Source organism: Gadus chalcogrammus, chromosome 18 (genome assembly GCF_026213295.1).
Source record: "Gadus chalcogrammus isolate NIFS_2021 chromosome 18, NIFS_Gcha_1.0, whole genome shotgun sequence".
Lineage (NCBI taxonomy): Eukaryota > Metazoa > Chordata > Actinopteri > Gadiformes > Gadidae > Gadus > Gadus chalcogrammus.
The window spans coordinates 15,037,092-15,050,166 of NC_079429.1; the positions used below are offsets into that span (position 1 = coordinate 15,037,092).

The following is a 13,075-nucleotide window of genomic DNA, read 5'->3' on the forward strand; positions in this document are numbered from 1 at the left end:
GGGAGGGAAGAGTCCCTGTTGTAGTGGGTGACCCTTCAAACGGTGCAACGTGTTTGATTATTAGTCTGAGACAGCAGTTAACTACAATTCTCAGCAGGAGGTGAGGTTTATAATATTCAACAGTTATAATATATAATGTCAAAGACGTCTGTGTAATGTGTGGCGGATGCTTTTACCTTAAGTAAGGCTCATACCGTCTGGTAATACCACTTTGTACAAAGAAGTAGCGCTGCACAGATTCCCTGTAAACATTAGGATTGACACTATATTTAGTGGGGTGATGCGTTTTGGGGAGGGGTGGAGGAGTGAAGATACCTTTGGGAGGGACTGTGCATTTCTAGTGGCTATAAACACAGTTTTATGATAATAGGCTACCGCTTATTTTGTATAGGTCTTTTTGGGCGGTTGGCCAAATCGTACATGTTGCAGGGTCTACAAAGTAATCTCCATTCATTAAATATACCAATTTGGGGGATACTTATTGCTTTCAATACAACAGACATTCTGAGCAGGTGGCCGCTAGTGTAAAGTACAACCCCTGACCCCGGCACTGTTAATGCCCGGCTCTAGGTGCTGAGCTACAACAGGACCACAAACCCTTCACAGCCAAGCAACCAAATACATCCTTCAGAAAGCACTAGCTCTGGGATCAATTGCTTAAATAAGAAGCAACATTATTGGATCAAGAAGGATGACGGCCTAATTGTTTCACCAGAATAATAACTTTTAATTATCAAACACAGTATGCACACCAGACATGTCAATTTTCAGCTTCAGGTGTGTCCTAGGTGAAGTGTTGAAAACTTAGAATTGGGAAAATAAATGGTGTTAAAAACACAAGACGGTGTGTGAAGGTGTTGCAGTTTAACAAAGTGATGGATATAAATACAATTTCTGTTAAATCCTACAGCTTCGTCATACATTAATTTTCACATTTAGTTTTGTGTTCACAATCCTTGTCGTCCTATTACAGATAATAAAATAGAATTACTTGGTGTTTACAGAGTGTTTATATTTATACTATACACTGACTTTCCAAAACATATTCATTGACATGAATAATATCGGAAGTACGTCTAAACCAAATAGTGATTCTGACGGTGGTTTATGACTGTGAAATCAATCAAATAGTTTCTGCATAGTATAGCAACAATTATCCTTTTGCAAAATATATATTCTTTACAATAATCTTCAATTAAAAATCTCTTACTCTTTTCCGATTATTTCACTAAAGCCTTCGTTTATTGCACTGTTATAATCATTAAGGTCAGAGATACTTGGGACTTCATTAACGGGACCTAAAACACTGAAAGCCAAGCCCAGAGACAGCAGCCAACCAACCCAGGCTGCTGTCCGACTGCCGTTTCTGATCACTACCAACTGGGCCAATCAGAGAACCCCAGCTGCAGTAGCCAGTGTTTGGCCAGCGGGGGTCCTATTCCAGTGGTTCTAACCGTTTAGGTTGCTCTTCGTGGCTGAACTACTTCGTAGCCCGTAGGAGGCATGCGAGTGACGCTCCCATGTCACCTAACCATAGTGACTCAGTGCAGGTGAGAAACGTGAAGCTAGTGACGCTAAACTAAGTTCTCTGAACCGAGCGCGTAGCAGCATGGCGGGGCGACCTCGACAAACCCCCGGACTATCCCGCAGACTTTGCTCCGCCCCCTCCCCCGTAACCCCCCCCCACACACACACCTCCCGCTACGACGCCAGCAGCTTGGCGGCGTACAGCAGCGCCCCGCCGAGGCCCGCGGCGGTCGCCATGGCGACCACGCGGACCAGCAGGAACTCCATGGAGTCCTCCAGCTTGGTGTGCAGCCGCAGCACCTGGCGGTGGGTGTCCTCGCGGCCGCCCGAGTTCTCGATCACGTGCTTGGCCAGCCCGCGCTTCTCGTTCAGGGGCATCTGGGCGGCCACGCGCTGCTCCGCCTGCTCCTGGTCCAGCCCGTTGCGCTGCATGAGGCGGGACAGCTGGGTGGCCGGGTCGCTTGAGGGGGGGGTGGAGGTTAAGGGGATGGGTCTTGTGTGTGAGGACCACCCAGATGTTTAGGTTGGTGTTTCACGTTGAATATCAGTCTGGTGTTGGCTGGGCACTGGGGGGAGGAATTGATGTCCATATATGGGCGCAACCTTAAGTGGTATTAAGAACTCCAACCAATCATAGGACACATTGAGGTGACGCTCTTGGCGTTGGAGGTAGAGCAAGAACGTCTCCCCTGAGAGAAGCGTTCCGTTAAAATCTCTGCACGTCGTTATTCCGTCAAATTTGATCTAACATTTTTGATCGAAATTCTACAAGCTCCCTGCTTCGTCTCGATCTGAAACTCCCTCTCTCTCTAGCACTGATTGGTCCCAGCGTTTTGTAATAACAAGACAGAGCATTGAGAACTGTTGTATTTGATATAGCCTGAATAACGATGTTAAGGGAACAGAAATGTGCACAGAAGACTTACTATCACCTGGATTCAGACAGTGCCGGTAGTATGAATTCCAAATAAAGATGGTAGGCGCAACAACACATTTTTTAAGAAAATATATCTATATACACACTTGAGTTAATAAAATACTGTAATTAATGTCAACATTACAGAGAGTTGGGGTAGACAATATTTACAGTATGTGCTAAATTACATTATTGACCATAAAGTGTAACGCCACTTGTCATGTGATCAAAGGGAATGTAAAGTAGTCTTATGTACGCTCATGTTACACAATGTACAGCAGCTTTACGTAGCGTGAGGTAGCGGTGAACTCACCAGTAGACCACCACGGTGTGGTGGAGGAACTGCGTGAGCCGACGGGTCTCAAAGAGCAGGGGGACGTCCAGGACCACGTAGCGGTAGCCTGAGGAGAGGAGGTCAGAGCAGAGATAACAGGAGAGGGCAGGGCAATAGACGATAAGATGAGAGAGGTGTAAACCCCAACATAATAAGCATATCTATATTTTGCTATTCAAATAATGTCCACACCCATTGTAGCACTGTACCGAGTCCGAGGGCTTCTTCAACTTGTATTTACGGGTGCTAGCCGTATCATCCCAGTGTTGGGACAACTTTTATTTTGCAGTAGCGCACCTCTCAGGAAGTAGAAGACGATCTGCTTGAGCATGGCTTTGTGGATCTCCGGGTGGGTGATGGAGTTGAGCAGCCTCCTCTTCTCGGCGTCGGCGAAGATGATCTGGCCGAGCTTCTCCCGGTCGATCTCGCCGCTCTCCAGCAGCACCTCGGGGCCAAAGTGGCGGACGATGCGACGGTAGGCGGCGCTGTCGCGCTCCACCACTGGGCCACACGAGCACACAGCACAGAGGAGTTACAACACTGCTTCATTGCTATGGTATATCATCCTAGGTGTCACTTTATTTTGTTAATTATCACACAATAACTTTCAAGTCAAGATGAATTGAACAGCAGCATGGTTGCTTTTGATAGGTTGGAGTAGGAACATGGAGCTTGGTGCTTTAGAATGGATAACAAACGAGAGAGTGTATGGTGGAAGAGAGAGCGAGGGGCGAGAGAGAGAGGGATGGGTAGTAGGGGAAAGCGGGATAAAGGCAGCACAGCACTGCTGTGTGGTTCAGAAGGACCCACCTCTCCTGGCCACCAGGTCAGCGTCTATGATAGGGCAGCCCAGCTCCCGGAGCATGGCGGAGACGGTGCTCTTCCCCGAGGAGATGCCCCCCGTGAGGCCCACCAGGAACATGGTCCTGGGGTCAGAGAGGCGGCCATAGCGACACGTTAACATCCATCAAGTTCAAGACTTATGTGTTCCTATGTTTTATTAAAACCTCAGCTATCTATGCTGTGATTTTAATAATGTTGTCGACAAATAACATAGTAAAATGGCCAAATGCAATTCTTCAGAAGAAACACACATTTATAATGAAATGTTTAGAAGGAACCACACATTGCAAACTGATGAAATAACAGGATTTAAAACTCGATTTTTGAAGAGTTGTCACTGTCATTTTTATGCAGTAGCATGGACACATGCACAAGTACTGGCAAAATAGCTAAACTTAACACAAAATCATAGTAGAGAAAACAACATCTATATATTTCCCACTAGACGAGATTCCACTAACTATAAACTATGTTTACACGCCATCTGCTGGAACCACAGGACAACACATTATAACTACCTCACTGTTGCCATAATGTCAATCAGGTCAACAGATAAATAGACACTACAATGCACTGATTTACAGCAAACAATTTAATATACATCAAAATAAATTTTTTTTTTTGTTGAGTCATTGCTTTGTTAACGATAATGACGCAGGTGCAAACGAATAAGAGGACGTTGTGACCTCTAGTTTCATAAGAAATCAACGTGAGCAACTTCAATCAATCAGCAAATTAACCTTACATCACTTTGAACATGAGAAAAATTGGTCAAACATGACAAACGTTGATTTTTGTGACACTTTACCCAACGCAAGTCGATACAAATAGTATGACCCAAGATGTAGGTAGAAGTGTAAAATCGGTGAGTTTACCGCAATTAGATGAGAAAAAGATGAAGCAATTTTAATGAATGCACTAATAATGCACTCAAGCGAGTAAGAGGTCGCACTCGCTGGTAATAATGACGTATTTCTGCACCTTATATAACGTGGGATTGTCCGGAATTCAGTTATTATATGGGAAATCCGTGTAGACCCAGTAGGAAAGGGATGATAATCACTTTAAAATATTCACACAATAATAAACTAAGCAGGTACAAATGGTTCAAGTCAAGACTATTTTTAACTACTGTCGTCCTCTCTACCGCCGAAGACGTAAAATGGATAAAATGCGTTAAGCGAAAACTGGACGCATGTCAGGGTATTACATTTAAAAACATTTAAAAAACGAAACTATAAACGGTAGCGTAAATGATAAACAACATAATGAAACTACTTGCGCACAGCCAAATTTCTCAGATTGACGGGTGCATCGGTAAAAAGCTTCCGTCCTTTTCTGGTAGGTCCTAGCAGCAGTAGAAAATGGTTCCTATCATTTGTTATAAAAAAGAAATGTGCCCAAACGTACAACAAAGCAATACATCGGAAATAAATACTGTGAAAATCACTGGCCAAACAACAAATGTGTTTATTTCTATAAGTAAAATTGTTATACAATACATTGGTATTGCATAAAATAGTAAAGGAAAGTCAATGATGGTTAATCAAAATATCAGCTTTGTACATTTTAATTCAGTTTTGTCGTGGAAGGTTGCGCTGAATCATGGACATGTTTGGATCTCTTGCCCCTGTGGACCGCTTCTCCTCCGTTCTCCCCGTCATCACGCTCCAGACGACCTCTCTTCACAAAGTGGTCGATCCGGGCCTCCAGGCTCTCACAGCACGGCCGCTCCAGCAGCGGCTTGTAGTTCTTCATTCTGGAACCTTCCACCAGCCAGCAGCTCTTAGACGACTCCGCGCCTGGGGACGGAGATGGACAGGTCTTATAATAGGTATCATATGGTAGAATTGTAATACTACCGTGTAAGATATTGTAGGACCATCTATCTCTGGGAAAATTAAAGAGAATAGTGATTAGGATGAAATTAGGTGTAAACCCAACCTCTAAATCTAACTTCACAGTCTTGTAATGGACCATAAAAAGGCACAAAATATATACATACATGAATGTTAAAATACTAGGACCAATCAGTGCTGGGGAGAGAGAGTGTCAGTTCATGACGAACAAGGAGCACCGCAGTTTGTAGAATTAAAAAAACGTTAGTTGTTTTAGTTTAATTGTAGCAGTCTGAACCATTTTATCCACGATGGACATAATTACAACGTTAAAAGATAAGCAGAAATCTGCACAAAAGGCTATCCTCAGCTCAGAGGACAATTTGTTTTTGCTTTACCTCCGACTCAATTCGGCGATTATACAGAGAGCAAGAGCATCCCTCTGATTGGCTGGAGTTGATTAACAACGTAAAGCCTGATTTGGAAATAAATTACGCCCCAGGCCGGATTGGTATTCATTTTTTATATATATATATATATATATATATATATATATATATATATATATATATATATATATATATATATATATATAACATTATACAAAGAATACAACAAAACATCAGCCAACTGAAACTTACAACTGCATTCAAGGTTTTGAATGAATACACAAAAAGCCTCAGCTTACAACAGCGATTCAAACCTATCACGTCAGTCGCGTTAAACGGTGAAGTGCGTGGAGCGCAGGCGGGGCCGTACCCATGGCCTCCAGGCCGCGGAGCATCCCGCGGTAGACGTGCGTCTCCACGGCGCTGCGGGCCCACTGCTGCTGCAGCGTGGCGCTGGCACAGTGCAGCTCTGCGCCGCCGCCCTGCCAGGCCAGGCCCGGGAAGTCACAGCCGTACAGCACCAGGGGGAAGTCCACCGCCATGCTGGGGAGGGCGCAGCACAGCAGGGTCAACAGGAGCGGGAAAACAACCCCGGCCCCGACACCTTGTTCCCTCTGGAGCCACGAAGGCTGCAGGCGCACACGTATAACCCTTTAACCCAGTGGTTTAGCACTGTGGGTAGAGGCAGGGGACCAATCAGATCATGGGATGGCCACAATGCACATTCATTACAAACTATATTATATGTTTACATGCAGTGTCTGTTTCATGTAGCGGTTGTCCTCGACTACGCGTTTGCATAGTCAAGTCTGATTCACACGGCCAGACCCATCATCAACTGCTGTTCAAATTATTGATCATAGGTTTTTAAATATATGCGGCTCAATGTCGCCTAATCCTGGAGGCTTTGACGTGTTTTAAACACGAGAATGATCCATTGCCATCTCAGGTTTCCCCACAGCTGTCTGCAGGCGAGGGGCAGCACCTCCGCTTAACAACGACCGCCGATAACAACCATAAACTGTAATCAATATAATCCATCTATGAGATCAGAAAGGGGAAGGGCTCTGATGGAGCAAGGTACATATAAACATCCGATCATGTTAAAGCCTGCATCGATACAGAGACTGTAGAAACGTTTAGCTGATTACAAATTGAAAATGCATACGAAAGATTCATTTCCACGTTCCAAACAAATGCAGCACTACACAAATAAGCAAAACAGCAAAGATGCACTACAGAGTACCGAAGACGGGAATCATTATCCCAGCGCTGGGGGTATGATATGACAGCTGCCTTTGCCACAGTTTGCATCATCTTTAATGGTTTGGAAACGAAGAAAACCTGGCCATTCTCCCACCCCCACAAAGAAAACATTGTATAACTTAGGCTTCCCCTTCTAGAAGCCAGGCAATGTTGTGGTATCCCTCATTTAGCAAACCCATCATCATAATGGAGCGTCCCGCGGTTACACAATTATCACGCCACAACGACTCAACTATTATGACGACGTCGGCTAAATGTCTATCGAGGATTCCCCCCTCGTTTCATGTCATCATTAGTATCTTTGAAACCTGAAAAGGGGAATGCTGTATAATGAACATGAAGTTTCATGAAGTTCACTATGAAGTTTATAGTGAACAGTTAATTATCTAATTTGAGATAAAATGTGACAATATATTACTTATTCTACTGCACATAATAATTTAGCGGGTCCCGGGTGAGAATTAACTTTGCTTGAACTAATCATAAAAAACACTGGTTTAACATCAACTAAAGGCCTCAGGACTTTTCTTATATTCAAAGCTAAGACTACCTGTATTGGGGTTTCCGCGGGTTACTGCCAACGTCCAATAGCTGGTTGATGATCTCTGGGCTCTCCAGTTTCTGACCAATCAGGAGCAGAAGAGCCATCATGCAGCGCACCTGTGGGCCGGGGACAAGGTGACTGACAGTTGTTGACAGGAGCTTGCCCATTCCTTCTGGAATGTTCCAATAAAGCAGTTTGAGCTACCAGACAGTCAAGCTGCTCTGAAAAGAACGTCATTATACTCTTGATAAGGGCATCTTTAAACAGGATCTTGTTTATTTGGTTAATCTAACCCTAACCCTTTCATAATGAAGCATGATCAATTCGTGATACCTGGTGATAGAGGAACGCCAGTCCTTTGATCTCGAAAATGAAGAGTTCATAGGGGTCATTGGGGTCATGGGGGGCCTGGGGGTCTTCAGGGTTGCCGCTGGCGTTCTCTTCGGAAGGCCTGATGGTTGCGGCGAGGATGGTCCTCTGAAACTGCAGCACGCCATTTCCCACGTCCATCTTGCACACGTTCCGGAAGTCGTGTGTCCCCACAAACCTGCCAAGATGGAGGCCGCTTAAAATGTATGTCTGTGTGGAGGCTTATACCATCACAACAGGACCTCTGTCGTAACAACTGAACGCGTCCAAACAAAACTAATTTAGAAATGACTCAGCGTAATAATACATTATTAATGGTATATATAAATAGTAAATACATAAATAGTGATGCTGTTCCTTGCTGTGTACAGGAAGGCGCCAACTCCGCCGATATGGGTCCAAACTTTTTAAATGATAAATACTGAGCAGTGAGCACTGCTGAGTCTTTTTTAACATAGTTTCTAATCATTACTGTTATTCATTTGAGGATAATACCCTACACTAGCATAACAACCTGGTATCAGAATGGTTTTGTTTGCCAGATTCACTCTTTTTTAACATGTGCCCGTGGGGGAGACTCTACCAACCTCTGTGCCGCTTCTGCCATCAGCTCAACATCCAGCGCGCCGCGGGGGAAGTAGTAGCGGTATGTGCGCGACTGGCAGTCAAAGCGTGCGCTGAATCCGTCGGCCGCCGGCGCCCAGTCCAGCACCCGTATGTCCTGCGGCAGAACGCGGTTCAGCATCTTCAGGTACTCAAGCTCCGACCCGGGGGCGGGGGCGCTGTTCTTGGCGGGGGTCCCGGTCTTGGGGTAGGTCCCGCTGGGCGTCTTGTCCGGGAGCGTGACGCCCAACCCAGGGCTGAACAGGGAGGAGCGCAGGTCTATGGTGATCACCTGCCGGGAGAGAAGCACCTTGAAGACAACCGAACCATCCACCAGGCCTCTGCACCGTGGTAGCCGGTGAGGTAAACGTTCAGGCACAACCTGCCTTACCCAGAATGAGCAGGTGTGACACACTCACAAACACTGAGTGAGCGCAGGTCAACAGTGAGTGCTTAAGGTGCTACGCAAATTATTCAATTAAATCAGACTCTCTAGAAAATAACCTGGCCCTATAAAATCCTAATAAAGCCAGCGGTGTTACCATCCACCCCCCAGACCACCCAGCCTAGTAGACCCTGACCTGGGAGAAGGCACTTAAGCCCTAGCCTTGTGGACACTGACCTGGGAGAAGGCGCTGACGCCCTTGTCGGTGCGACCACAGCGTTGGTAGTTGGATGTCTGGCGGTCCTGGATCAGACGTGTCTTCAGCAGCGCCTCGAACAGCCTGGCCTCCACCGTTTTGTCAGTATTCTCCTGGACGGCAAAGCCCTGGTACTCCCAACCGAGGTAGGCGATCCTCAGTGCCACATGACGCCGAGGATGGGAGGAGAAGTCAAACGGACGCTGTTTACTGTGTTTTTTGGTCTTTTTACTGCTGATGGTCAAACCGGGTTTGGACTCGGTCTGACCGTCGAGCGTTTCTGGTGTGGTCTTCTTATTCACGTCATCTTCTTCTCTGCACTCATTATTCATTCTGAGCTGATTCTTCAACCTCTCGACCGCCTCCTCCAGATATTTAACTCTCTGGAGCATCTTGTCACACATTGTGCCTGCAATGAACAGAAACGGGAAAGCGCAATGAGCAACCTAGTTTCAACTTGGGGTATATTGGTACGAATCGGATGCCAACTTCAGCGTCGTCCAGGTACACGTAAGTCAGCAGACTGATGCAGACCAGTGTTTAATTTAGAATTATGAATGATTGCATTCTATCAGACCGTTGTGGGAGACACATTAAGAGAGTTACATTACCTTTTATTTAAAAATATTGGAGAAAGACAAGCTGTTGTGGATCCCTAAAGAGTCTGCGAAGAAATGTCTACTCTGCTGCTGCTAGCATGCCGCTGCACTCCGGTGGTCGGACAGATATCGAGGGCGGATCTACTTCCGGTAGAAAGTGCTGGGAGTAGTAGTTTAAAATAAACTCAACTCGCTCTGCTGCCTACAAATTAAACAGATAGAATGAGTGTTCAAGTAGTAGCCTAGTATGTAGTAGTTGTAGAAGCAGTATTAGTAGATCTACTTAAAATGGTTTTGGTCACACTAGTGTTAGAATCAAAAGTAGTATAGTATAGTAGTATAGTATAATAGTATAAGTTGTTGTTAATACCAGTTGTAGTATTTTGAGCAGTATAGGATTGTAGTATTAGTAGCAGTAGCCTAGTTGTTTTTATTTTAGGCCTTATTATTAGTGGGCTACCATCCTACTAATAGTACAAGTTGTTATAGTAGCATCAAAAGTATAAGTAGCTGCAACCTTACTAATAGCACTAAAAGGCTACTTTTTCTAATAAAATAACCAAATTAAATTATATTCATTATAACTGAATTTATAGGTAACAACCTTATAATTAAGAGATTATAATTGTTGTTAACCGGCCTAAACTATGCAGACATAGCCTACTATTACATAAAGTCATTAAACTGGATTAAAACAACTTAAATTATATAACTAAATGACAACATGAAAACACAAAAAAAAGAATATAGACCTTTTACGTTGTAGATGCTGAAAGAAGAACCAGGGACTCTTTGGCACTCACTTATGATTCGATTTGATGACATCCAACTTCCAGACTTTAAAAAAGGAGTGGAGAATCATAAGTTTACTTCTAAAAATGCTGTTGGCGTTCTAAATAAAATAGCTAAATTATCAGCACGGTGGAAACAGAAAGCGAAATAACAGACAGGTGTCTGCCAGAGGCCTTTCCTTAAAGTTAAATGTCATTTAAACAGAAAAAAGACAAGCATAAGTAATTTGGGGGTCTGTTATCGGAAGTTTATCTCAGCGACGTGGAGAACAACGGAGCAGACAGCCAGTCGCAACACGACGATAGTGACAGCCCAGAAACCTGCAGGGCAATACAATAAATGTCAAAGTACTGTGTGTGTGTGTGTGTGTGTGTGTGTGTGTGTGTGTGTGTGTGTGTGTGTGTGTGTGTGTGTGTGTGTGTGTGTGTGTGTGTGTGTGTGTGTGTGTGTGTGTGTGTGTGTGTGCGTGCGGATGCATTTGTGTTTGTGTTTGTGTGTGTGTTTGAGTGTGTGTGAGTTTATTTGTGTGTTTGAGAGAGACATTATCCCCATTGACAGATACAATTTGAAGTTGTAAGTTACAATATGAAGGTTGTTTTCCATGGTGGGCAGATTAATAAAAACACAACCTTTTGTTAATTGTAATAAATTACGAGAAGTGACTCTTGACATGTTTGAAAGGTTAGGCCTACTGTGAAAGGCTTCAAATTCAAACCCACCTGCATCTTTTATATTGATCTGTAAATATGTGAGGACATGTTGTCGTACACCATTGTTTCAGGAAATACTTTACAGCCTCTCTGTCATATCCATGTTAAGGAGAATTCAAAAAAACTCCTCTCCTCCCCTTGATTGGTTCAAATAAATGCCAATTCACAGCATGAAATGAGCCAAAGCAGTTGTAGTAACACATGTATTACGACAGAAGGTGCTGTCTGTCTCTTCTGGTCTAACAGTCTGTGGAAGCTGTCTGTTCCCAACGTATCCCCCCTCCTCCTCTCGACCTTTGTCCTTCCTCTTCCTATTGTCTCCTAGGCCTGTGTACTCCTCCTCATCCTCCTCCTCTCGACCTTTGTCCTTTCTCTTCCTATTGTCTCCTAGGCCTGTGTACTCCTCCTCTCGACCTTTGTCCCTTCTCTTCCTATTGTCTCCTAGGCCTGTGTACTCCTCCTCATCCTCCTCCCCTGACTTCAACCCGTCTCCCTCTCCTCTTCTGTTCTCTCCTGCTCCCTCCTCTCTGCTCTCTGCTCTCCTCATCTCCTCCTCCACTTCTCTCCTACTGTGCTGCTGCTCTCTCGGCCCCCTGTTGTTTCCTGGTCTGTGTTTGACTCCTCCCTGCTCCCCGTGTCTCTTTCTCCTCCCTTCCTGTACTGTGATCTCCTCCTGGCCACTGCTGAGGGCAGCGGACAGCAGTGGGAAAACACATCAGCCCTCATGACCCTGTGGGCTCCTCCCATAGGTGTGGCCACTTCCTGGCCACACCTTACCATCCAGATTCCCTCCCCACTACGTTCCTCTGCTCTATACCCACTGAGCTGTCGAAGGTCCCCACCTGAACTTCCTGTACATGCCTGCTGATCTTCAAACTCCTGAAATAAAGTGTTGGTTGCTCACCTAGAACAGTGACCCCATGGCGCCCCCAATTTGCATATGCTTCCTTAAACACCTCATGTAGTTTTAACCCTTTTAATCTGCCACATCCCAGAGTATCGCAACAGACTCGTTTTTTCGGCTCGTGGCCATGGATCACAAGTTAGTCTGTTTGTATGTACAGGGCCTTTTTACAGGATATTTTTAATGTTTTACATTCTTTATTGGTATCAAAGTAAACCATCAAATAACTAAAGGTTATGAGTCAGCAATGTTCCGTCTGCACACGGGACGTACCCAGGTGGGTAAGGTCCTGAGCCCAGGTGGGGTCCTGAGCCAGAGGAGGGGAGACACTCGACTTGAGGGAGGCGTGTGTGGCTGATAGGAATACTACACGGTATTGCAGTAGTGCTTCTGTTTCGTACCTTAGTGCCAGGGTTCAGATAGGTAGCAAAAACAGACAAGAACCGACTCGACTCCAGTCGGTTCACAAACACATGCAGTCTGTCGTCACTAGAGGCTACATGGGAGTGTGTTGTAGTAATACCACACAGTACTGCAGTACTAGTGGCTCTGAGTACTACTACCGGGCCAAGGGTTCGGGGCCGGTAAACCGTCGAAGCAGGAGGGCTGATGTCCAGACGGCTCGTCACCCGCGGTAATTATCGTCCCGCCGTTTCTCCTCCACTTTCCCGTGTGCACGCTACTTCGATTTAAACACGCAGCTATTTATGCACGGCCATTACCAGCCTCCCCGCGGGGGTTATATATAGAAGTAACGACCATGTGGGCGGCAGGTTTAGCGAGCGGAGGGCCGGGCCGCT

The 13,075-nt window shown here is 45.2% G+C and overlaps 2 protein-coding genes across 3 annotated transcripts; both read right to left on the reverse strand.

Annotated features, from left to right (window-relative positions):
• Nucleotides 1–433: 433 nt before the first annotated feature.
• dcakd (dephospho-CoA kinase domain containing) lies at nucleotides 434–4,691 on the reverse strand. 2 transcript variants are annotated; one of them, XM_056577400.1, is made up of 5 exons: nucleotides 4,602–4,691; nucleotides 3,588–3,703; nucleotides 3,075–3,278; nucleotides 2,757–2,844; nucleotides 434–1,987 (listed from the first exon to the last, which is right to left on the reverse strand). In XM_056577400.1, the coding sequence occupies exons 2-5, from the start codon at nucleotides 3,697–3,699 to the stop codon at nucleotides 1,702–1,704; spliced, it is 690 nt and encodes a 229-aa protein (XP_056433375.1). In that variant the 5' UTR covers nucleotides 3,700–3,703; nucleotides 4,602–4,691; the 3' UTR covers nucleotides 434–1,701. The 2 variants fall into 2 exon arrangements, with proteins under 2 accessions (XP_056433375.1, XP_056433376.1); XM_056577401.1 differs by lacking the exon at nucleotides 4,602–4,691 and adding an exon at nucleotides 4,496–4,582 and having other exon boundaries at nucleotides 1,697–1,987.
• A 488-nt stretch (nucleotides 4,692–5,179) lies between these two features.
• Nucleotides 5,180–10,021, reverse strand: pus3 (pseudouridylate synthase 3). The gene is made up of 7 exons (XM_056577399.1): nucleotides 9,882–10,021; nucleotides 9,252–9,679; nucleotides 8,614–8,921; nucleotides 7,991–8,204; nucleotides 7,664–7,773; nucleotides 6,218–6,390; nucleotides 5,180–5,422 (listed from the first exon to the last, which is right to left on the reverse strand). Exons 2-7 carry the CDS (start codon nucleotides 9,672–9,674, stop codon nucleotides 5,190–5,192), a joined length of 1,461 nt encoding a protein of 486 aa, XP_056433374.1. The 5' UTR covers nucleotides 9,675–9,679; nucleotides 9,882–10,021; the 3' UTR covers nucleotides 5,180–5,189.
• Nucleotides 10,022–13,075: the final 3,054 nt, after the last annotated feature.